At 37.9% G+C, this 23,286-nt stretch overlaps 1 protein-coding gene across 3 annotated transcripts in view; it reads right to left on the bottom strand.

The window, feature by feature from the left end:
- Positions 1-23,286, bottom strand: part of GON4L (gon-4 like) — a 94,822-nt gene that overhangs the window by 40,839 nt on the left and 30,697 nt on the right. For all 3 annotated transcript variants that reach the window (XM_049880712.1, XM_049880711.1, XM_049880713.1), the window contains 6 exons: positions 4,152-4,345; positions 3,387-3,461; positions 3,151-3,201; positions 1,692-1,742; positions 1,282-1,377; positions 280-399 (listed from right to left, as the gene is read on the bottom strand). In XM_049880712.1, coding sequence (XP_049736669.1) covers positions 280-399; positions 1,282-1,377; positions 1,692-1,742; positions 3,151-3,201; positions 3,387-3,461; positions 4,152-4,345 — 587 coding nt within the window. The remainder of the gene's footprint in view (positions 1-279; positions 400-1,281; positions 1,378-1,691; positions 1,743-3,150; positions 3,202-3,386; positions 3,462-4,151; positions 4,346-23,286) is intronic.

Consider the following 23,286-nt stretch of genomic DNA (forward strand, 5'->3'; position numbering starts at 1 on the left):
ACAGAATGCTACTTAAGTTACCAAAAGATGAGAAATCTAATAAAAACTGATTTATGGCAATACAAGAAAACGTGGGTATGAGAGACAAGAAGGTTGGGAGATCACACCCTCAGCCCCTTGAAGAGCTCACAAATGCCAGGAAGATAGCAGCATGACTACTGCCCTTGAATCGTGTTTGGCAAAGGGTGACAGCCCAGAATCACCACAGGTAACTCACAAGTTAGATAATCTACTCACACAGTAATCTCTAATTCATCTCTTCGATATGATGCTGATTACCTCTGACAATATGCCACCTTCCTCATCTGTTTCAGTCATCTCAGAAGACTGCCTCAATCTGGATTTCTTTGCCCCACGTGGAGACGAAGCAGTGCTTTCGACATCACTTTCCAATAAACTCTAAAAAATAAATCCAGTTCACTTTTACATTTATGCCTCTACCTCATTCCACTGAGTCTGAAGTATCTCAAAACAACAAATAGCACAAAATATCAATTAGTCAAAGGAAGAAAAAATAAAACTGAAATAGAGGTTTAACATCCTGAAAGTGGGGGTAGGGATCAGACTGCTATCTTCATCAGCACTGGAAACTTTGCAAAACTGTAAAATATTGCTTTAAAATTCTTTTACAAAGAAATCAAAGAACATATTAAGAGAATGGACTATTACAGAGCAATGAACTGAACAAACTAGTATAACTGTAATAGGATGAATACATCCCAACAGCATGATGGTGAAAAAAAACAGCCAGACACAAAAGAATAAATATGAGTCCATTCATATAAGTTTCAGAAACAGTAAAAATTGAGCTACAGTGTTTCAGAATGTACATTTAGGTGGTAAAACTACACAGATAAGCAAGAAAATGACTATCAAAGTCAGGATGGTAGTTATCCTCAGGGTGGAGGGAGATGATTGGGATTTGGAAGGGTGCACAGGGGTGCCCTGGCAATGTTACACTTCTTGATTTTGGATGAACTTTCATGAGCATTTGCTTTATAATAATTTGTTAAGACGTACATTTTTAATCTGTGCACATTTCTGTATGTGTGTTATATTTCACAATGTAAGAAGTTAAAAAAAACTTAAGGGAGTGTGAAGAGCAGAAAAACACCTCACAGTCTATGATTTGTGCACAGAAATGAGTAGAGAACAGAATTGGGCCTCAATCCTTTCTAGAGAATGGGTGATGCACTGCTCAGGAAGCAAGGTACACTCCACCTTATTGAACCAGATTTTTTCCTATATTGCCAATTAACACTCACAAGGGTAACCACTCACCTCTTCAGCAGTCTCGTCCTCCTCGTCATCATCTGGATGGTACTCTTCATCTGAGGAATCGTCTTCTTCGAGGTGGATATCCACAAACTGAGGAGGCTACATAAGTACAATTAGAAAGAAATGGAGGGATGGGAAACACAAATCACATGTATTTGAGAAAATAAGGGGAAGAAGAGAGGGGCAGGGAGAAAAAAACTTCTAAGTAGTAGCAAGTAGACACAAGGCAGAGGATAAAGAGATTTCTTGCATGAGATCCAAACTTAAGGGTAATGTAATGGAAAACACTAAAGCCAGAAATAAAACAAAAAGACAGGTCAAAAATAAAGTTAACAAATAAAAAGGAAGTACTTAAGTTTCAAAACTGATAAGTCTTTCTGGAAAAGAATAAGAATGACTCCATCCAAGTTTACCTTAATTTCATTGGCTTTCTTAATAGGTGAAATGTTCCAGGTTGGAATAACCTACGGATGAAGAATATAAATAATTAAGTTCTTATCTGAAATAGACTGTTTTTCATTTTTACTTCCTCTTCAGCATCACAAAGAGCCATCTACCTAACACTTAGCAGCAGTGATCCTAGGAGTGTTGATTAACCCTGAGGGGATACTCGCAAATATCTGTCAGAGCTTGATAAAGGAAACGAGAGAAGAATCTACTTCTGTTATTAGCGTTTTCTGCCTTGGATCTGGCAAGAATCTGCTCTATCATCTATTAAAAGGAGAAAACAATGTCTGTCTTGCCTACTTTGCAGCATGGCTGTCAGTTCCCATGGAATAATGGATGTGAAAACTATTTGTACACCATTAAACTACACAAACCTAAGATAGCTTACAGTACCTTTTCACATTAGTATTTTTTTTTTAATCAATGACACCACAAGTGTGCCTCCAAAAAGCCAGCTATGAAAACCTTTGATGGAAAGAGGTAGGGATAAAGTGTCATGCTATTTACAACTTATTTTGAAAAAACAAAAAACAGATACAAAAAGATATAAAGCAAATATGACAAAAAGGTTACAAATGTTTAATCCAGATGGATCCAGATTCACTGTAATATTCTTTCAAATTTCTGTATGTTTAAAAATTTTCATAATAGACTTGTGGAAAAAAAATTTTTTTTTTGAGAATTTTCGAAAAGCTCTTATATGCTAACAAAAGCCATTGGGGTGTATACTTTCTTGACCGTTTAACTGTGACCCAACCAAAACCACTTTATGAACCAAATTTAACTGGCCACTAGATCCTATCTCCATAAAGAGCCTTAGGTTCTCCATTCCCTCAGCTCAGCCATGTCCCGGCCACATGTTCTAGCTCTGTAGAGCTGAGGCCGCTATTGAGTGAAAGGAATGAAGCAATTCAAGTCCATACTCCTTCCCATCTCTGCTTCTGAACTAATCAGTTTGCCTACTCCAAAGCCATCATGAAAGCTAGCCAGAATCTGGAGGTGTCTGAGTCAATCTATGAAGCATTAAGAAGCAAAAGAGACCTGAACTCTGATCCTTGCTCTCCCACATAAACTATCATCTTCGATTGCCGAACTTCTCTACACCTATATTTGTGGTTAGTAAACACAATCCAGGGCCTGATTTGGATCTCCTTGGTTTGTTATGTGTTTATGTGTTTTTTCCCAAATCAAAGAGAGAATTAATATTAATTGTACTCTATATACCAAACAGACTTCGTGGAACTTCCATCTCATTGATGGCTGATTTCATCATTGCTACCACGTGCTCATTTGTGATTACATCCCAAAGAAAGATGAAAATTCACTTTATGTAACAAGACTATGTCAACTAGACAATGGTGATGTGACTGGCAAGAAAGGCCAATGAAACCTTAAGCTGCATTAACAGAAATATAGAACACTCACCACTCCTTTCTCCACCACTTCCTTCAGTTTGGAGCGTGTCATTTTAGGCTCCTAAGGAATGAGAAAAGGGAAGAAAATAGTCAATAAAAATGATGTTGTGATTCTTGAATTCTGCAATGCTACCTTTGCTCCCAGCTGTAAAACTACTTACAAACACCCAAGTAACCTGTTACACTTTGCCATTTTACAGGTAACTACGTCCCATGACATGAAAAGGGTGACAACCAAGTACTCACAAACATTGGCATATCTTCCGTCTCACTGATGGCTGCTTTCATCATTGCTACCACATGTTCATTCGTGATTACTTCCTGGAGAAAGATGAAATTTCACTTTATGCAACAAAAGTAAAAACTCTCTGTATCTCTGCTAGATGGACGTAGAGGATAAACCAGAGTTACATATCCCAATAGCTTCATATTGGGTTAAAGCAAAGCTGAAAGCGAAGAAGGCAAGAGCAAGCTTTGGATAGAAGCACACAGCTTCAAACAATGTGGCAGCAAATGGACCAATCTCACCAGCAGCCATTAGGAACAGAAACAGCTCACTTAAGATTCTGAGGTGAACATATGCTTAAGAGTAATGAACAGCAAAGACTGCAAATAGCTGTGCTGCTGTATATCAAAGCACGGTATTTACGTATGTGCAAAGTACTGTAAGTTGTTAACTGGGCATCTTTGCAGACATTTCAACCCTCAAGAGAGTAAATCCACCATCAACATCGTCAACTACAAATCTGCTAAACAATACAATAAAAATCAAAGCAGTGGAAGGAAACAGGAACAGTTTATCTTCCCAATTAAGTTTTTTAACATGTGTTCAGATTTCAAACATGTGCTGAGTGCAAAGAAGGAAGCCATCTGGAAATGTAAAAGATTTTGCCACAGTAACTCTCAAAATTAGTAATTCATATACCAAGAATCCAGAATTTTCTGAATAATTTCATTTGTGGCCATGGAAATTTTCCCTTATAATTACACAGCTGCCCCAGCATAACTCACGTGAAGGATGTTTCGCACATTGACCGCTGTTAGGTTGTGCTGTTTGGCACCATCCTCTAAGGTTCGGTCAAGCATGTCATCCAGTTTCAAGTCATAAGTCAAAGTCCCTTCTTCTTGACCTCTTCCGTCTCGTTTCCTCTTGGTACCCTTTTTCTTTTTTCTCCTTTTCTCACTTTCTTCATTGTCTTGCTCTTCTGCAAATAAACCAAGAACATCACTAGAATCTCCAGAACAGCTGCCCAGGAATTTAGCTCAGAAAGGCAACACTAAAAGGAAACTAGCCTTCAGTTTTCTGGCCCTAAAATCAAAGAAGACTATGATATGGTAACCAAAAAACCAAACCCATTGCAGTTGAGTTGATTCCGACTCATAGCGACCCTATAGGACAGAGGAGAACTGCCCCATAGGGTTTCTAAGAAGCAGCTGGTGGATTCAAACTGTTGACCTTTTGGTTAGCAGCCGTAGGTCTTAACCACGATGCTACCAGGGTTTCCATGATATGGAAGTAGATGGTAATAGTACTAGCAGTAGTTAGCTAACACTCACTGAATGTATTCATATGCCAGGCACTCTTCCACACACTTTGTACAGATTAACCCCATAAAGTGAGTACTATTATTTTTCCACATTACAGATGAGGAAACTGAGGCAGAGAGATTAAGAAACTTCCCTAAGAGCTAGTAAGTGACAATGCTTTGTTCTGAAGCCAACCACTCTAGCCCTAGAATCTCCAGTCTTACAACCCAGATAATAAGTCAAAACGGTGGGTTTGTACTCCAAGTTCCACTTGGTAATATAGTCTCATTTTTTTTCTTTTGTAAAATATGCATATTTGTCCATCAGGAATGCAATGCAGATTAGATGGAATAATATATATCAAAGTGTTTTACCACCAAAAAAAATATACGAATATAATTTATCATTATACCACTCAGTGTAGAGAAAAGAAAGGAAAGAACAAACCAATTTTAAAAAATCCACTCTCAGAACTATTAAAAGAAGGAAGTATCTCTATTCTGGAGTCCCTGGGTGATGCAAACAGTTAATGTGCTCAGCTGCTAACTGAGAGGTTGGAGGTTTGAGTCTATCCAGGGGAACCTTGAAAGAAAAGCTTGGTGATCTAATTCCGAAAAATCAGACATTAAAAACCCCATGGAGCACAGTTCTACTCTTACGCACATGGGGTCACACATGGGGACCGCAAATGTTTCTCTCTATTCTACAATAAAGGAGCACATATAAAACCAGACAAAAGGAAGAATATCTTGACTATTAGAATTTGGTAAGACCTGGAATAATTATCATAAAATGATCATGAAAGATTATATGACCTTCAAGCTGCCCCCTGACAGTATTTATTCAGGGAAAAACAATTAGTAACTTCAAAAAATTATTTTTGCATTTATAAACATAAATCAAGAGTTTGATAAAAATCTTCATAACTTTCAAACAAATAATTATTTTTCTTAAAGAAATAATCAGATATCCAAAGACTGATAATTAAGATATTCATTATAACATTACTTTAGCAAAAGCATGGAAAAACTCTAAATGTCCAATATTATAGGAATGGTTAGGTGAATGCCAGCGTATCCATACAATGTACTATAACTGAGCCATTAAAAGCAGTCTTAAGGAACAGGGAAAAATTTTTTTTTTTTTTTAATTTCTACTAAGAGTTTTTAATGACATGAAAAGTCTTCTGATAATGATTTCAAAGAAGAAAAAAAAGGCAAAATCAAACATATATATTGTTATGAACTGAATAGTGCCCCCCAAAAATTTGTGTCAACTTGGCTAGGCCATGATTACCCGTATTGTGTGACTGTCCACCATTTTGTCATCTGATACGATTTTCCTGTATGTTATAAATCCTACCTCTATGACGTTAATAAGGCAGGACGAGAGGCAGTTACCATAACAAATTATTACACCATTAGATGTAATTTGGCAGTTACATTAATGAGGTAGGATTCAATCTACAACATTAGGTTTTGTCTTAAGCCAATCTCTTTTGAGACATGAAAGAGAAAAGCGAGCAGAGAGACAGGGGAATGTCATACCACCAAGAAAGCAGCACCGGGAGCAAAGTGTGTCTTTGGACCTGGGGTTGCTACACTGAGAAGCTCCTAGACCAGGGAAAGACTGATAACAAGGACCTTCCTCCAGAGCTGACAGAGACAGAAAGCCTTCCCCTGGAGCTGGCGCCCTGAACTTGGACTTCTAGCCTCCTAAAATGTGAGAGAATAAATTTCTCTTTGTTAAAGCAACCCACTTGTGGTAATTCTGTTACAGCCGCACTAGACAACTACCAAAACCAAAAATCGGTTGCCGTTGAGTTGATTCTGACTCATAGCGACCCTATAGGACAGAGTAGAACAGCCCCATAGGGTTTTAAAGGAGCAACTGGTGGATTCAAACTGCTGACCTTTTGGTTAGCAACCTGAGCTCCTAACTACTACACCACCAAGGTTCCCCTAGACAAGTAAGACTAAAAAATTAAAAAAAAAAAAACCATTGCTGTCGAGTCGATTCTGACTCATAGCGACCCTGCAGGACAGAGCAGAACTGCCCCGTACAGTTTCCAAGGAGCGCCTGGTGGATCTGAACTGCTAACCTCTTGGTTAGCAGCTGTAGCTCTTATCCACTATGCCACCAGGGTTTCCAGTAAGACTAAAACAACCCTCCTTCTCCATAAACTCCAAAACACTTCTCTCTCTCCACCACTCTTGAATCTCTTCTCCTCTTTGCTATTTCCTTCCCTTTCACATCCTTTCCCATATAGATGAATCTAGCCAGCTCTTGGCTTCTGGCATTCACCTTTCCCTCCTCATCTTTTAACAGTATTTTAACAATGAATGACCTGGTAGTTGCAGACCAAAAACATTATTTCTGACACCTGAGGAAGATGTGATTCAGCTTTATACTCTTATCCTATCATGTTGTTAGTTGCAAAAACTGATCCAGACACAAAACTACTAACGCTATAAACAATAAAATGTGTTACTAAAAATTGACCCCAAAAAATCAAATCTTCTCTACAAAATTTAGAACTATAAAATTCATCCTGGGAAAAACAAAATTCATAAAAATAAAGGCCAAAAAGGAAGCTAGCAATGGAAGCTGCTAAAATCTTGTATGGGTAGTTGATAAGGAATCAAATTTTCTTTAAAATAGTACTTCTCAAACTAGCTGTGGTGAAGAACCAGTTTTATTTTTGCCAATCCATTGTGAACTCACACTTTTGTAAAATAAAATAAAAATATAGCCATAAATGTCAAATTACTATAAAATTTCTAAACTTTACCCTCAGTTTTCATAAATTATCTTGTTTTGAACCAGTAACAATTCACAGAATAGACACTTTGAACAGCACTGCATTAAAATATACAGAGAAACATTTAACCCCAATAAAAATTTATATACATAAAAAACAAGTAAACGGTGAAGAAACAACAAAGAATTAGTTAAAATGGCAATAATGAAATTCACATCACAGAATACTTTTTCATGGAAAAATCATCAGGGTTGACATACTTCTATTTAAAATGGCTATATCATAAACATGGAATCAAAACTATCACTGTGGAGTTAAACCATCTTTATGTCTAAATATTATCAAATATATTTCTCCTCTGATTTTAATGCTAAGTTAGGGAATATGCATCAGTAACATAACATTAATACATTCAAATGCCAACACTGCACATGCAACGCAAAAAAGAACAGGTAATTTATCTATTTCTTACTCTATTTTAAATCTAATCCTTTTTAAATGCTGGAGCACTGACTGACTCTAAGAATTCTAAAGGAGAGAAATAAAAAAGTTAAAAAAGGAAGTCATCTTATAAAGACCAGACGGGAAAAAATTAAAAACAAAATCTAATTTTTCCTTCCATGAGATGGGAATAACTAGGGGAAGGTGGCCAAAAACAAAATATTCTCTGCAAAGTAGACCTAATGATGAAGCTAATAAAATGAATGCAAAACGCACAGTAAGAAAGTAGATGAGGTCAGTAAAAATACGGGTGACTTCTGCAATATCTGAATCAGCAAAGGTGCTCACATCTTATTAAAATAGTTGCTTAACCAAAGATACAAGGAAAATACTAGCTCAAAGGACTAAAGGACCAAATGAGCCAGAGACCCCAACACAACCTGAGACCAGAACTAAATGCTGCCCAGCTACCATCAATGACTGCTGTGTCAACAGAGAGTCCTAGACAGAGCAGGAGAAAAATGCAGAAAAGAACCCAAATCCACATAAAAAGACCAAACGTAATGGTCTGACACAGACTGGAAGAGCCCCCGAAACTACCGCCTCCCAGATGCACTGTTAACCCAGGACTGAAACCATTCCTGAAGCCACTCTTAAGACTAGACAGGACTATAAAACCAAAAACAACACTCGTGAGAAATGTTCTTCTTAGTTCAATCAGATATATGAGACCAAATGGACAGCTCCTAACCAAAAGCAGGATGAGGAGGCAGGAAGGGACAGGAACTGGACAGACAAACACATTGTGGGGTTTGCAACTAATGTCACAAAACAATACGTGTATACGTTTTTAATGAGAAATTAACTTGAGCTGTAAGCTTTCACCTAAAGCACACACACACACACACACACACACACACACACACAAACCTACATACTTAAATTAAAAAAAAAAGGTTGCTTAACAATCCTATCAAAAATATACCCAGAATTTATGGCTCTGGTCACAACAAAATGTTTTTTATCAGACTACCCTTTCTACCAAAAACAGCTATAAAAGCAGACTAAAATATATACGAGGGTCTGAAGGGAACGGAGACTCACTACAGACAAGTCTTAAGGAGGTATGATCCTTGAGAGAATGGAAGCACTTCACTTGAATGAAAACAGCAGTCTTGCTTGGCTGAGAAACCAGAGATTTAGATCTATCAAATAAGCCAGTCACCATGAGTTGGAATCAACTCGACAGCAACTGGGATTTAGGGGCAAAACCCCTACAGCGGAAAAAACAAAACAAAAAAAGGAACAGGGGGGCGGGGCCAAGATGGCTGACTAGGTAGAAGCTACCTCGGATCCCTCTTGCAACAAAGACTCGGAAAAACAAGTGAATCGATCACATACATGACAATCTACAAACCCTGACCATCAAACACAGATCTAAAGAGTTGACCTGAGTAACAGAGACTGAGAACGAAAAACCACAGGGAAGCAGTGACTGTTTTCGGAGCCTGGAGCCAGCGTCGCAGTCAGGAAACCTTGGCGCCAGGCTTTGGACTGGGCGCAGGGGAGCTGAGCACGGCATCCTGAGACGGCGCACACACAGGATGCAGCCCTAGCCCCCAGAAGTGACCTCGGGGGAAGCCCTGCCAGGGCACACAGGCAGTGCAGCGACACGGCTGACAGGAGGAGAAGTCACCGGGAGGCAGCGGCTAGTTCTGGAGCCTGGAGTGCGGCATCCCAGCCAGGGAACCTTGGCGCTGGGCTTTGGACTGGGAGCGGAGAAACTGACCATGGCTTCTGAGACAGCACAAACACAGGACGCCGGCCTGACCTTCGGGGGCAATCTCTACCGAGCCAGCACACACAGTCAACACACACGCCCCTTGGGAATCTCAGATAAAACAGTCATCCTAAGTAAGATAAGTAACTTTGTCTACATTCCAGGGTGCTACTCTCTCCTATTTATCTGAACCCTCCCCTCCCCTTTCCAGGCGGCTTCATTAACATTGGAATTTCCTGAGCCAGAGAGTGAAGTGCGCTGCAATTTTCCTTTTTTTTTTTTGGTCTTTTCCTAACCCATTCTCCTGGCCTGAGAGAAGCAGCTAGAAAAAACCCAGGGACCAAAAATCCTTCCCTAATTGGACTAAAAACACAGAACCAGCTCCAGCCAAACATATGTGATCCACAGTCTTGGGCTTTCATCCCTACAGGGAACAAAGTGGCTATTATAATGCAAAGGCATTTCTGATAGGGATCTGACTGTAATTCTTTTAGCAGATTACTGGAAAGACAAGTTTCCCACGCCTGATATCTCTGCATATTCAACAGAGCCCTCTCTGACCCACAACAGAGAACTGAGGGCTGAAGCTCCCCCCAGACCACCTAGCTTCCTGCCTCAGGGGTCTAAGGAGGGTGACACCTACCAATCTGTAGAGGTACTTGCATTGGGGGCCTAAGGTACAGCTGCAGTGCCCACCTACCAAAGTGCTTTAGGAATAGAGACACACCTACCTCACTGGCACTTGGGGGAAGCCTGTCAGCATCCTGCCCCTCCTGGAGTGTGAACCCCTGCTGCTACTAGAATCTGGTGCACACAACTATCACCACTACTTCTCTAGGTGGATACGTGACAGTCTCCACCATACACTTGATGACCCAAAATCAGATTCTACTCAAGAATAGTGAATGGACTCTTAGGCTTATATATCTGGTAACAGACCAAACCAGCTGGTAATAGGACATAAGTGATTCAAGGGCCACAACAATCAAGACAGCGCAATCTAGTAGCCCATCTACATATATTGAAAGAAAACAAGACAAGATAAGACTCAGTGAGCAAATATAGAATAAATCACTACAATACCTTAGAGATGACTCGGAGACAGCAGTCGATATCAAACCACATAAAAAAGCAGACCATGATTGCTTCTACAACTCCCCAAACTAAAGAATCAAAATCTTTCCCAAATGAAGATACAATCCTGGAATTGCAAGATGCAGAATATAAAAAACTAATTTACAAAACGCTTCAAGACATCAGGGACGACCTCAAAAATGAAATAAGGCAATCTACAGAAAAAGCCAAGGAACACACTGATAAAGCAGCTGAAGAACTCAAAAAGATTATTCAAGAACATAGTGGAAAAATTAAAAAGCTGCAAAAATCCATAGAAAGACAGCATTCAGAAATCCAAAACATTAACAGTAAAATTACAGAATTAGACAACTCAATAGGAAGTCAGAGGAGCAGACTCGAGCAACTGGAATGCAGGGTGGGGAATATGGAGGACAAGGGAATTGACAGGAATATAGCTGAAAAAAAATCAGATAAAAGAATTAAAAAAAATGAAGAAACCCTAAGAATCATGTGGGACTCTATCAAGAAGAATAACTTGCGTGTGATTGGAGTCCCAGAACAGGGAGGGATAACAGAAAATATAGAGAGAATAGTTGAAGATCTGTTGGCAGAAAACTTCCTGACATCATGAAAGACGAAAGGATATCTATCCAAGATAATCATCGAACCCCATATAATATTGATCCAAAAAGAAAATCACCAAGACATATTATCATCAAACTTGCCAAAACCAAAGATAAACAGAAAATTTGAAAAGCAGCCAGGGATAAAAGAAAGGTCTCCTACAAAGGAGAATCAATAAGTTCAGACTACTCAGCAGAAATCATGCAGTCAAGAAGGCAATGGGATGACATATATACAGCACTGAAGGAGAAAAACTGCCAGCCAAGGATCATATATCCAGCAAAACTCTCTCTCAAATACGAAGGCGAAATTAAAACATTTACAGATAAACGCAAGCTTAGGGAATTTGCAAAAACCAAACCAAAGCTACAAGAAATACTAAAGGAAATTGTTTGGTCAGAAAACCAATAATATCAGATACCAGCACAACACAAGGTCACAGAACAGAACATCCTGATATCAACTCAAATAGGGAAATCACAAAAACAAGTTCAGATTAATTTTAAAAAGAAAAAAACGCTCAAAACAGGGAATCATTGAAGTCAATATTTAAAAGATCACAATAATCAAAAAGAGGGACTAAATACAGGTGGCACAAAACTGCCATATGGAGAGGGAAACAAGGCGATATAGGACAATACAAGTTAGGTTTTTACTTAGAAAAATAGGGATAAATATTAAGGTAACCACAAAGAGGTATAACAACTCCAGAACTCAAAATAAAAACCAAGAAAAACATAACAACTCAGCAAACATAAAGTCAAATACTATGAAAATGAGGAACACACAATTTACAAAAAACATCTCAGCACAAAAAAGTGGAAAAATGAAATTGTCAGAAACACACATAAAAAGGCATCAAAATGACAGCACTAAACACATGCTTATCTATAATTACGCTGAATGTAAATGGACTAAATGCACCAATAAAGAGACAGAGAGTCTCAGACTGGATAAAGAAACACGATCCGTCTATATGCTGCCTACAAGAGACACATCATAGACTCAGAGACACAAACAAACTAAAACTCAAAGGATGGGAAAAAATATATATCAAGCAAACAACAAGCAAAAAAGAGCAGGAGTAGCAATATTAATTTCTGACAAAATAGAATTTAAAGTTAAATCCACCACAAAGGATAAAAAAGGACACTACATAATGATTAAAGGGACAATACACCAGGAAGATATAACCATATTAAATATTTATGCACCCAATGACAGGGCTGCAAGATACATAAAACAAACTTTAACAGAACTGAAAAGTGAGATAGACACCTCCACAATTCTAGTAGGAGACTTCAACACACCACTTTCAGAGAAGGACAGGACTTCCAGTAAGAAGCTCAAAAGAGACACAGAAGACCTAATTGCTACAGTCAACCAACTTGACTTCATAGACTTATACAGAACACTCCACCCAACTGCTGCAAAGTATATTTTTTTTTCTAGCGCACATGGAACATTCTCTAGAATAGACCACATATTAGGTCATAAAACAAACCTTTGCAGAATCCAAAACATCGAAATATTACAAAGCATCTTCTCAGACCACAAGGCCAAAAAAGTGAAAATCAGTAACAGAAAAATTAGGGAAAAGAAATCAAATACTTGGAAACTGAACAACACCCTGCTGAAAAAAGACTGGGTTATAGAAGACATTAAGGGGGATAAAGAAATTCATAGAATGCAACGAGAATGAAAACACTTCCTATCAAAACCTCTGGGACACAGCAAAAGCAGTGCTCAGAGGTCAATTTATATCGATAAATGCACACATACAAAAAGAAGAAAGAGCCAAAATCAGAGAACTGTCCCTACAACTTGAACAAATAGAAAGTGAGCAACAAAAGAATCCATCAGGCACCAGAAGAAAACAAACAATAAAAATTAGAGCTGAACTAAATGAATTAGAGAACAGAAAAACTATTGAAAGAATTAACAAAGTCAAAAGCTGGTTCTTTGAAAAAATTAACAAAATTGATAAACCATTGGCCAGACTGACTAAAGAAATACAGGAAAGGAAACAAATAACCCAAATAAGAAACGAGATGGGCCACATCACAACAGACCCAACTGAAATTAAAAGAATCATATCAGATTATTATGAAAAATTGTACTCTAACAAATTTGCAAACCTAGAAAAAATGGATGAATTCCTAGAAAAACACTACCTACCTAAACTAACACAATCAGAAGTAGAACAACTAAATAGACCCATAACAAAAAAAGAGATTGAAACGGTAATCAAAAAACTCCCAACAAAAAAAAGCCCTGGCCCAGATGGCTATACTGCAGAGTTCTACCAAACTTTCAGAGAAGAAAAGCATAGAAAATGACGGAATACTACCTGACTCATTCTATGAAGCCACCATATCCCTGATACCAAAACCAGGTAAAGACACCACAAAAAAAGAAAATTACAGACCTATATCCCTTATGAACATAGATGCAAAAATCCTTAACAAAATTCTAGCCAATAGAATTCAGCAACATATCAAAAAAATAATCCACCACGACCAAGTGGGATTTATACCAGGTATGCAAAAAAAAAAAAAAGGTATGCAAGGCTGGTTTAATATTAGAAAAACCATTAACGTAATCCACCGTATAAATAAAACAAAAGGCAAAAACCACACGATCTTATCAATTGATGCAGAAAAGGCATTTGACAAAGTCCAACACCCGTTTATGATAAAAACTCTCAGCAAAATAGGAATTGAAGGAAAATTCCTCAGCATAATAAAGGGCATCTATACAACGCCAACAGCCAACATCACTCTAAATGGAGAGAGCCTGAAAGCATTTCCCTTGAGAACGGGAACCAGACGAGGATGCCCTTTATCACTGCTCTTATTCAACATTGTGCTAGAGGTCCTAGCCAGAGCAATTAGGCTAGACAAAGAAATAAAGGGCATCTGGATTGGCAAGGAGGAAGTAAAATTATCTCTATTTGCAGATGACATGATCTTATACACAGAAAACCCTATGGAATCCTCCAGAAAACTACTGAAACTAATAGAAGAGTTTGGCAAAGTCTCAGCTTATAAGATAAACATACAAAAATCACTTGGATTCCTCTACATCAACAAAAAGAACATCGAAGAGGAAATCACCAAATCAATAACATTCACAGTAGCTCCCAAGAAGATAAAATACTTAGGAATAAATCTTACCAAAGATGTAAAAGACCTATACAAAGAAAACTACAAAGTACTAGTGCAAGAAACTAAAAAGGACCACATAAGTGGAAAAACATACCTTGCTCATGGATAGGAAGACTTAACAAAGTAAAAATGTCTATTCTACCAAAAGCCATCTATACATACAATGCACTTCCCATCCAAATTCCAATAACATTTTTTAATGCCATAGAGAAATAAATCACCAACTTCATATGGAAGGGAAAGAAGCCCCGGATAAGTAAAGCATTGCTGAAAAAGAAGAAGAAAGTGGGAGGCCTCACTCTACCTGATTTTAGAACATATTATATAGCCACAGTAGTCAAAACAGCCTGGTACTGGTACAACAACAGGCACATAGACCAATGGAACAGAATTCAGAACCCAGATATAAATCCATCCACGTATGAGCAGCTGATATTTGACAAAGGCCCAGTGTCAGTTAATTGGGGAAAAGATAGTCTTTTTAACAAATGGTGCTGGCATAACTGGATATCCATTTGCAAAAAAATGAAACAGGACCCATACCTCACATCATGCACAAAAACTAACTCCAAGTGGATCAAAGACCTAAACATAAAGACTAAAACGATAAAGATCATGGAAGAAAAAATAGGGACAACGTCAGGAGCCCTAATACAAGGCATAAACAGAATACAAAACATTACCAAAAATGACGAAGAGAAACCAGATAACTGGAAGCTCCTAAAAATCAAACACCTATGCTCATCTAAAGACTTCACCAAAACAGTAAAAAGACCACCTACAGACTGGGAAAGAATTTTCAGCTATGACATCTCTGACCAGCACCTGATCTCTAAAATCTATATGATTCTGTTAAAACTCAACCACAAAAAGACAAACAACCCAATCAAAAAGTGGGCAAAGGATTTGAACATGCACTTCACTAAAGAAGATATTCAGGAAGCTAAGAGATACATGAGAAAATGCTCTCGATCATTAGCCATTAGAGAAATGCAAATTAAAACTACGATGAGATTCCATCTCACTCCAACAAGGCTGGCATTAATCCAAAAAACACAAAATAATAAATGTTGGAGAGGCAGCGGAGAGATTGGAACTCTTATACACTGCTGGTGGGAATGTCAAATGGTACAACCACTTTGGAAATCTATCTGGTGTTTTCTTAAAAAGTTAGAAATAGAACTACCATACAACCCAGAAATCCCACTCCTCGGAATATACCCTAGAGAAATAAGAGCCTTCACACAAACAAATATATGCACACCCATATTTATTGCGGCTCTGTTTACAATAGCAAAAAGCTGGAAGCAACCAAGGTGTCCTTCAATGGATGAATGGTTAAATAAACTGTGGTATATTCACACAATGGAATACTACACATTGATAAAGAACAGTGACGAATCCGTGAAACATTTCATAACATGGAGGAACCTGGAAGGCATTATGCTGAGTGAAATTAGTCAGAGGCAAAAGGACAAATATTGTATAAGACCACTATTATGAGATCTTGAGAAATAGTATAAACTGAGAAGAACACATTTTTTTGTGGTTACGAGGTGGGGAGGGAGGGAGGGTGGGAGAGGGTTATTTATTGATTCACCTACTTTAGGTGAAGGGAAGGACAATACTCAATACACGGAAGGTCAGCTCAACTGGACTGGACCGAAAGCAAAGAAGTTTCTGGGATAAACTGAATGCTTCGAAGGTCAGCGGAGCAAGGGCCGGGGTTTGGGGACTATGGCTTAAGGGGACTTCTAAGTCAATTGGCAAAATAATTCTATTATGAAAACATTCTGCATCCCACTTTGAAATGTGGCGTCTGGGGTTTTAAATGCTAACAAGTGGCCATCTAAGATGCATCAATTGGTCTCAACCCACCTGGATCAAAGGAGAATGAAGAACACCAAGGTCACACAATAACTAAGAGCCCAAGAGACAGAAAGGGCCACATGTACCAGAGACTTACATCAACCTGAGACCAGAAGAACTAGATGGTGCCCGGCCACAACCGATGACTGCCCTGACAGGGAGCACAACAGAGAACCCCTGAGGAAGCAGGAGATCAGTGGGATGCAGACCCCAAATTCTCATAAAAAGACCAGACTTAATGGTCTGACTGAGACTAGAGGAATCCTGGTGGTCATGCTCCCCAAACCTTCTGTTGGCCCAGGACAGGAACCATTCCTGAAGAAAACGTATCAGACATGCAAGGGACTGGACAATGGGTTGGAGACAGATGCTGACGAAGAGCGAGCTACTTGTATCAGGTGGACACTTGAGACTGTGTTGGCATCTCCTGTCTGGAGGGGAGATAGGAGGGTAGAGAGGGTTAGAAACTGGCAAAATTGTCACAAAAGGAGAGACTGGAAGGAGGGAGCAGTCTGACTCATTAGAGGGAGAGTAAGTGGGAGTATGGAGTAAGGTATATAAAAGCTTATATGTGACAGACTGACTTGATTTGTAAACTTTCACTTAAAGCACAATAAAAATTATTTAAAAAAAAAAAAAGGAACAATTACCCAAAAGAGCTTCCATAGACATTCCTCTTAAGACACTGGTTGACTCCCAAGCTGTGCATGCACCGGATGAAACTCCAGGAAATACTGAGGCTAAAGAGCAAAAGCAGGTATTTCAGCATTCCACATTGCTGGGAAGACAGGTTGTAGTTTAAGCCTTTTCAAGGAAGGAAGGCCTTGATAAACACAAAAGCTTTCTTCAGTTGAAACCACAGAATAGCCACATGCTAGAAATACCGGTACATCTGAGGAGCAAGGAGAAAGTTGAAACAAACTAGGCTTAACATAGCATAAAATCAACTCTTGGCAAAATTTACATGATCCTCACCAATTATCTGCCTTGTCAGAAGAAAACTTAACCCTCTTTGGAGGAAGATAACAGTATAGAAGTCTCTAGATCTTTTCATCTGCCATGTCCAGCAACCAATAAAAAATTATAACACATGCTAAGAACAGAACCAAAAGGCCAAAACAAGAAGAAAATAAGGAAACAAAGAGACCTATAGATGATTCATATACTGAAGTTAATATACAAAGGATATCAGAATAATTATGATTAATATATTCTAAGAAAGAAAAGTCAAAGAATTTTGGAGAATTAGAATCTACATATAAAAATAAGTCAAACTGAGATGCTAAAGGAGCATTAAAAATTCAATAGATGGACCTAATAGATTAGACAGATAGAACAGAGAATTGGTGAAATGGAATATGAAACAGCAGAAACTGAAGCACAAAAAGAAAAAACAATTAAAAATATACAGAAAAGAACACATACGGGATATGGTAAAAGGTCTAACATACATATAATTGGAGTCCTGGAAGAAAAAAAGGAAACTGGGACAGAAGTGGTATCTACTGGCCAAGAATTTTTTTAAACTGATAAAAGATATCAAATCTCATAATCAAGAAGCTCTACAAACCTCATGCAAGAGAAAGTGAGGAAACCAAACTAGACATATCATACTCAAAATGTTGAAAACCAAAATACAAAAAATATGAGAAGTAGCCAAAGAAAAAACAGATTTTTTAAGTAACAAGGCTGATAGCTGATTTTGAGATAAAAACAATGGAATACATCTTTAAAGTGTTGGAAGAAAAAAAATACCAACCTAAAAAAAAACCCGGTAAAAATATCACTTAAAACAAAAGCAAAATTAAGATTTTTTTTTCAGACAAACAAAATCTGTGATAATTCATTGACGGCACACCAGTCCTACAAGAAATACTAAAGGGAATTCTTTAAGGTGAGGAAAAACGATCCCAGATGAAGACACAAAGCTTCAGGAAGCAATCAAGAGCATTAGAAAGGTCAACTACATGATAAATATAAATGAATATTGACTGATTAAAATATCCACAATAAAATATTTTGTGGGCTTTTAAACATATGAAGAAGCAAAATATAACATCTACTGCACAAAAGGCAAGAGTAGGAAAAACCCAAAACACCCATTGCCCTCGAGTCAATTCCAAGTCAGAGTGAGCCTGTAGGATAGAGAAGAACTGCCCCATGGTGTTTCCAAGGTTGTAATGTTTATGGATGCAGACTGCCATATCTTTCTCCCACAGAACAGCTGGTGGGTTTAAACTAGTCACTGTTCAGTTATGGGCCAAGTGCTTAACTACCACACCACCAGGGTTCCTTAAGAGTAGATAAATGTAGTTACACTATTTTAAAGTTCTTGCATTGTTTGACAAGTGGCAAAAATACTAACTTAAGATAGATGCTAAGAGTTTCAAGGATGTATATACTTAATCTCTAGAGTTAACAAGGATAATAAAAGTATTTAAAATAAGAAGCTAATAAAAAAAAAAGAAGCTAATAGACAAGAAAAAAGCATTTGATTACTCCAAAAGAAGGAAAGAAAAGCAGAAATAAAGGAACAAAAAAGAGATGGGAAAACAAAAACATCAATATCAGAAATTACATTACACATAAAGAGAATAAACTCCAATTAAAAGACAAAGATATTAAGACTAGCTTTAAAAAATAATAAAAACCTCTATGCCATTTATAAAAGCTATACTTTAAATCTAAGGGCTCCAAAAGGTTGAAAATAAAAGAATATAAACATCTATACCATACAAGGAGCCCTGTTGGCACAATGGTTAAGAACTTGGCTGCTAACTAAAAGGTTGGCAGTTCGAATCCACCAGCCACTCCTTGGAAACCCTATGGGCACTTCTACTCTGTCCTCTAGGGTTGCTATGAATTGGAATCAACTCAATAGCAACAGGTTTGGTGTTTGTTTATACCATGCAAACAAAAGGAAGCACTGGGTAGCACAAACGGTTAAGCACTCACTACTAACCAAAAGGTTGGACGTTCAAATCAACCCGAAGGTGCCTCAGAGGAAAACCCTGGCAATGTACTTCCGAAAGTTCACAGCCACTGAAAACCTTATGGAGCACAGTTATACTCTAAAACACACAGGTTTTCATGAGACAAAATCAACTTGGTAACAACCGGTTTTACCACGCAAACACTAAAATTAGATATAAAGTTTAAGGCAAGAAGATAGACATATAAAAAAGAACATTTCGCAGTGATGAACGAGTCAATTCAACAAAGAGATAACTCTAAATTTGTATGCACCTAATAATACAGCTTAAAATATACAAAAGCTGGCAGACAAAAAAAGGAGAAATAGACAAATCCATGATCACAGCTGCAGATTTTAATAAACCTCAATCAGTAAGTGATAAAACAAGCAGACAAAGAAAACAAGACACTACTACAAGAAACCAAAAGAGACCCACACAAGTGGAAAAACATACCTTGCTCATGGATAGGAAGACTCAACATTGTAAAAATGTCTATTCTACCAAAAGCGATCTACATATACAATGCAATCCCAATCCAAATACCAGTGAAATATTTTAATAAGATTGAGAAACAAATCACCCACTTCATATGGAAGGGAAAGAGGCCCTGGATAAATAAAGCATTACTGAAAAAGAAGAACAAAGTGGGAGGCCTCACATTACCTGATTTTAGAACATATTATACCGCCACAGTAGTCAAAACAGCCCGGTAGTTGTATAACAACAGACACATAGACCAATGGAACAGAATTGAGAATCCAGACATAAATCCATCCACATATGAACAGCTGATATTTGACAAAGGCCCAAAGTGTGTTAAATGGGGAAAAGACAGTCTCTTTAACAAATGGTGCTGGCATAACTGGATATCCACCTGCAAAAAAATGAAACAAGACCCATACCTCATACCATGCACAAAAACTAACTCAAAGTGGATCAAAGACCTAATATAAAATCTAAAACGATGAAGATCATGGAAGAAAAAACAGGGGCAACGCTAGGAGCCCTAATACATGGCATAAACAGTATACAAAACATTACTAACAATGTACAAACACCAGAAGAGAAATGAGATTAAGTAGGAGCTCCTAAAAGTCAAACACCTATGCTCATCCAAAGACTTCACCAAAAGAGTAAAAAGACTACCTACAGACTGGGAAAAAGTTTTTAGCTATGACATTTCTGATCAGCGTCTGATCTCCAAAATCTACGATACTGCAAAAACTCAACAACAAAAAGACAAGCCAATTAAAAAATAGGCAAAGGATATGAACAGGCACTTCACTAAAGAAGACATTCAGGAAGCTAACATATACATGAGGAAATGCTCACGATCATTAGCCATTAGAGAAATGCAAATCAAAACTACAACAAGATTCCATCTCACTCCAGTTAGGCTGGCATTAATCCAAGAAACACAAAATAATAAATGTTGGAGAGGTTGTAGAGAGACTGGAACACTTATACACTGCTGGTGGGAATATAAAATGGTACAGCCACTTTGGAAATCAATTTGGCACTTCCTTGAAAAGCTAGAAATAGAACTACCATGAACTACCATATGACCCAGCAATTCCACTCCTTGCAATATACCCTAAAGAAATAAGAGCCTTCACACGAACAGATACATGCACACCCATGTTTGCTGCAGCAATGTTTACAATAGCAAAAAATGGAAGCAACCAAGGTGCCCATCAACAGATGAATGGATAAATTATGGTATATTCACACGATGGAATACTACACAACAATTAAGAACAACAATGAGTCTGTGAAACATTTCATAACATGGAGGAAGCTGGAAGGCATTATGCTAAATGAAATTAGTCAATTGCAAAAGGACAAATATTGAATGAGACCACAATTAGAAGAACTCTAGATAAAGTAGAATCGACTCAACGGCACTGGGTTGGGTTTTAGATAAAGTTTAAACACAGAAGAAAATATTCTTTGATGGTTATGAGGGTGGGGAGGGAGGGAGAGGAATATTCACTAACCAGATAGTAGACAAAAACTCTTTTTTAGGTGAAGGGAAGAACAACACGTAACACAGGGATAGTTAGTACAACTGGACTAAACCAAAAGCAAAGAAGATTCCTGAATACAACCAAAAGCTTCAAAGGCCAGAGTAGCAGGGACGGGGGTCTAGGGACCATGGTTTCATCAGACATCTAGGTCAACTGGCGTAACAAAATGTATTAAGAAAACGTTCTGCATTCCATTTTGGTGAGAGGCGTTTGGGGTTTTAAACACTAGCAAGCAGCCACCTAAGATGCATCAACTGGTCTCAACCCACCTGGAGCAAAGAAGAACAAAGAACACCAAAGACACAAGGTAAATATGAGCCAGAGAGACAGAAAGGGCAACATAAACCAGAGACTCCATCAGCCTGAGACCAAAAGAACTAGACAGTGCCTGGCTACCACTGATCACTGCCCTGACAGAACACAACAGAGAATCCCTGATGGAGCAGAAGAACAATGGGATGCAGATCTTAAATTCTCGTAAAAAGACCAGGCTTAATGGTCTAACTAAGACTAGAGAGACTCCCAGATCCTTTGATAACCAAGATTGGAACCATTCCCGAAACCAACTCTATAGACAGGGATAGGCCTGGACTATAAGATAGACCATGGTGCTGGTAAGGAGTGAACATTATGGCTCAAGTAGACACATGAGACTGTAGGTGACTCCTGTCTGGTGGCAAGATGAGAAGGAAGAGGGGGACAGGAGCTAGTTGAATGGACACAGGGAATATAGGGTAGAGAGAAGGAATGTGCTGTCTCATTAAGGTGAGAGCAGCTGGGAGTGCACGGCAGGGCGCATATGGCTTTTTGTATGAGAGACTGACTTGATTTGTAAACGTTCACCTAAAGCATAATAAATACATTTAAAAAAAAAGAGAGAGAGAGGGAGAAAGTTAGATTCAATTTCCTATGTTTAATGTATATTTTTATATATGTTTATATATATATACATACATATATACACACACATATATAACGCAAACCAAACCCTTTGCCACTGAGTTGATTCCAACTCATAGTGATCCTACAGGATAGGGCAGAACTGCCCCACTGGGATTCCAAGGAGCGGTTGGTGTATTCTAACTGCCAACCTTTTGGTTAGCCATCGGGCTCTTAACCACTGCATCACCAGGGCCAGATATAGAGATAGAGATTCAATGAAGTCTAATAAATCTGACTAAATAGGCTTATCCCAGAAAAGCAAGGCTGCTTTAACAGTTAAAACAAATCCATGTCAGTTATTAGGTATATGCACCTAAAAGTAGAGCTTCAAAATATTCAGAGCTAAAACTGATAGAACAGAAAGGAGATATAAACAAATACACAATTTAAGTTGTGGACTTCAACAGTCCTTTCTTAATAGCAGAACAAGTAGACAAAAAAAAATCAGTAAAAATATAGAAGATCTGAATAATGCTATCAATCAACTAGATGTGACATTTATAGAACAGTAAACTTCAAAAAAACAGAATACACTTCTTTTCAAATATACTTGGGAAGGGTTAGCAAGATAGATAATATTCTGGGCCACAAAGATAAAAACACTTCAATAAATTTAAAAGGACTAAAATCATACGCAGTATGATCTGATCTCAAGGGAATTAAATTAGAAATCAGTAACAAAAAGATAGCCAGAAAATCTCCAAATATTTGGAAATTAAAAAACAACTTCTAAATAACTCATGGATCAAAGAAGAAATCCCAAAGGAAATTAGAAAATATTGTGTACTGACTGTTAATAAAAACACAACATATCAAAATTTGTGGGGTACAGCTTAAGCAGTAAAGGAAAATTGACACATTAAATATTATTATTAGAAAATTAAAAAGGCCTCATATTAGTGATGTAAGCTTCCACTTTAAGCAACTAGAAGATGATGACCAAATTAAACTCAAGC

The sequence above is a fragment of the Elephas maximus genome, chromosome 3 (genome assembly GCF_024166365.1).
Source record: "Elephas maximus indicus isolate mEleMax1 chromosome 3, mEleMax1 primary haplotype, whole genome shotgun sequence".
NCBI classification, from domain to species: Eukaryota; Metazoa; Chordata; class Mammalia; order Proboscidea; family Elephantidae; genus Elephas; species Elephas maximus.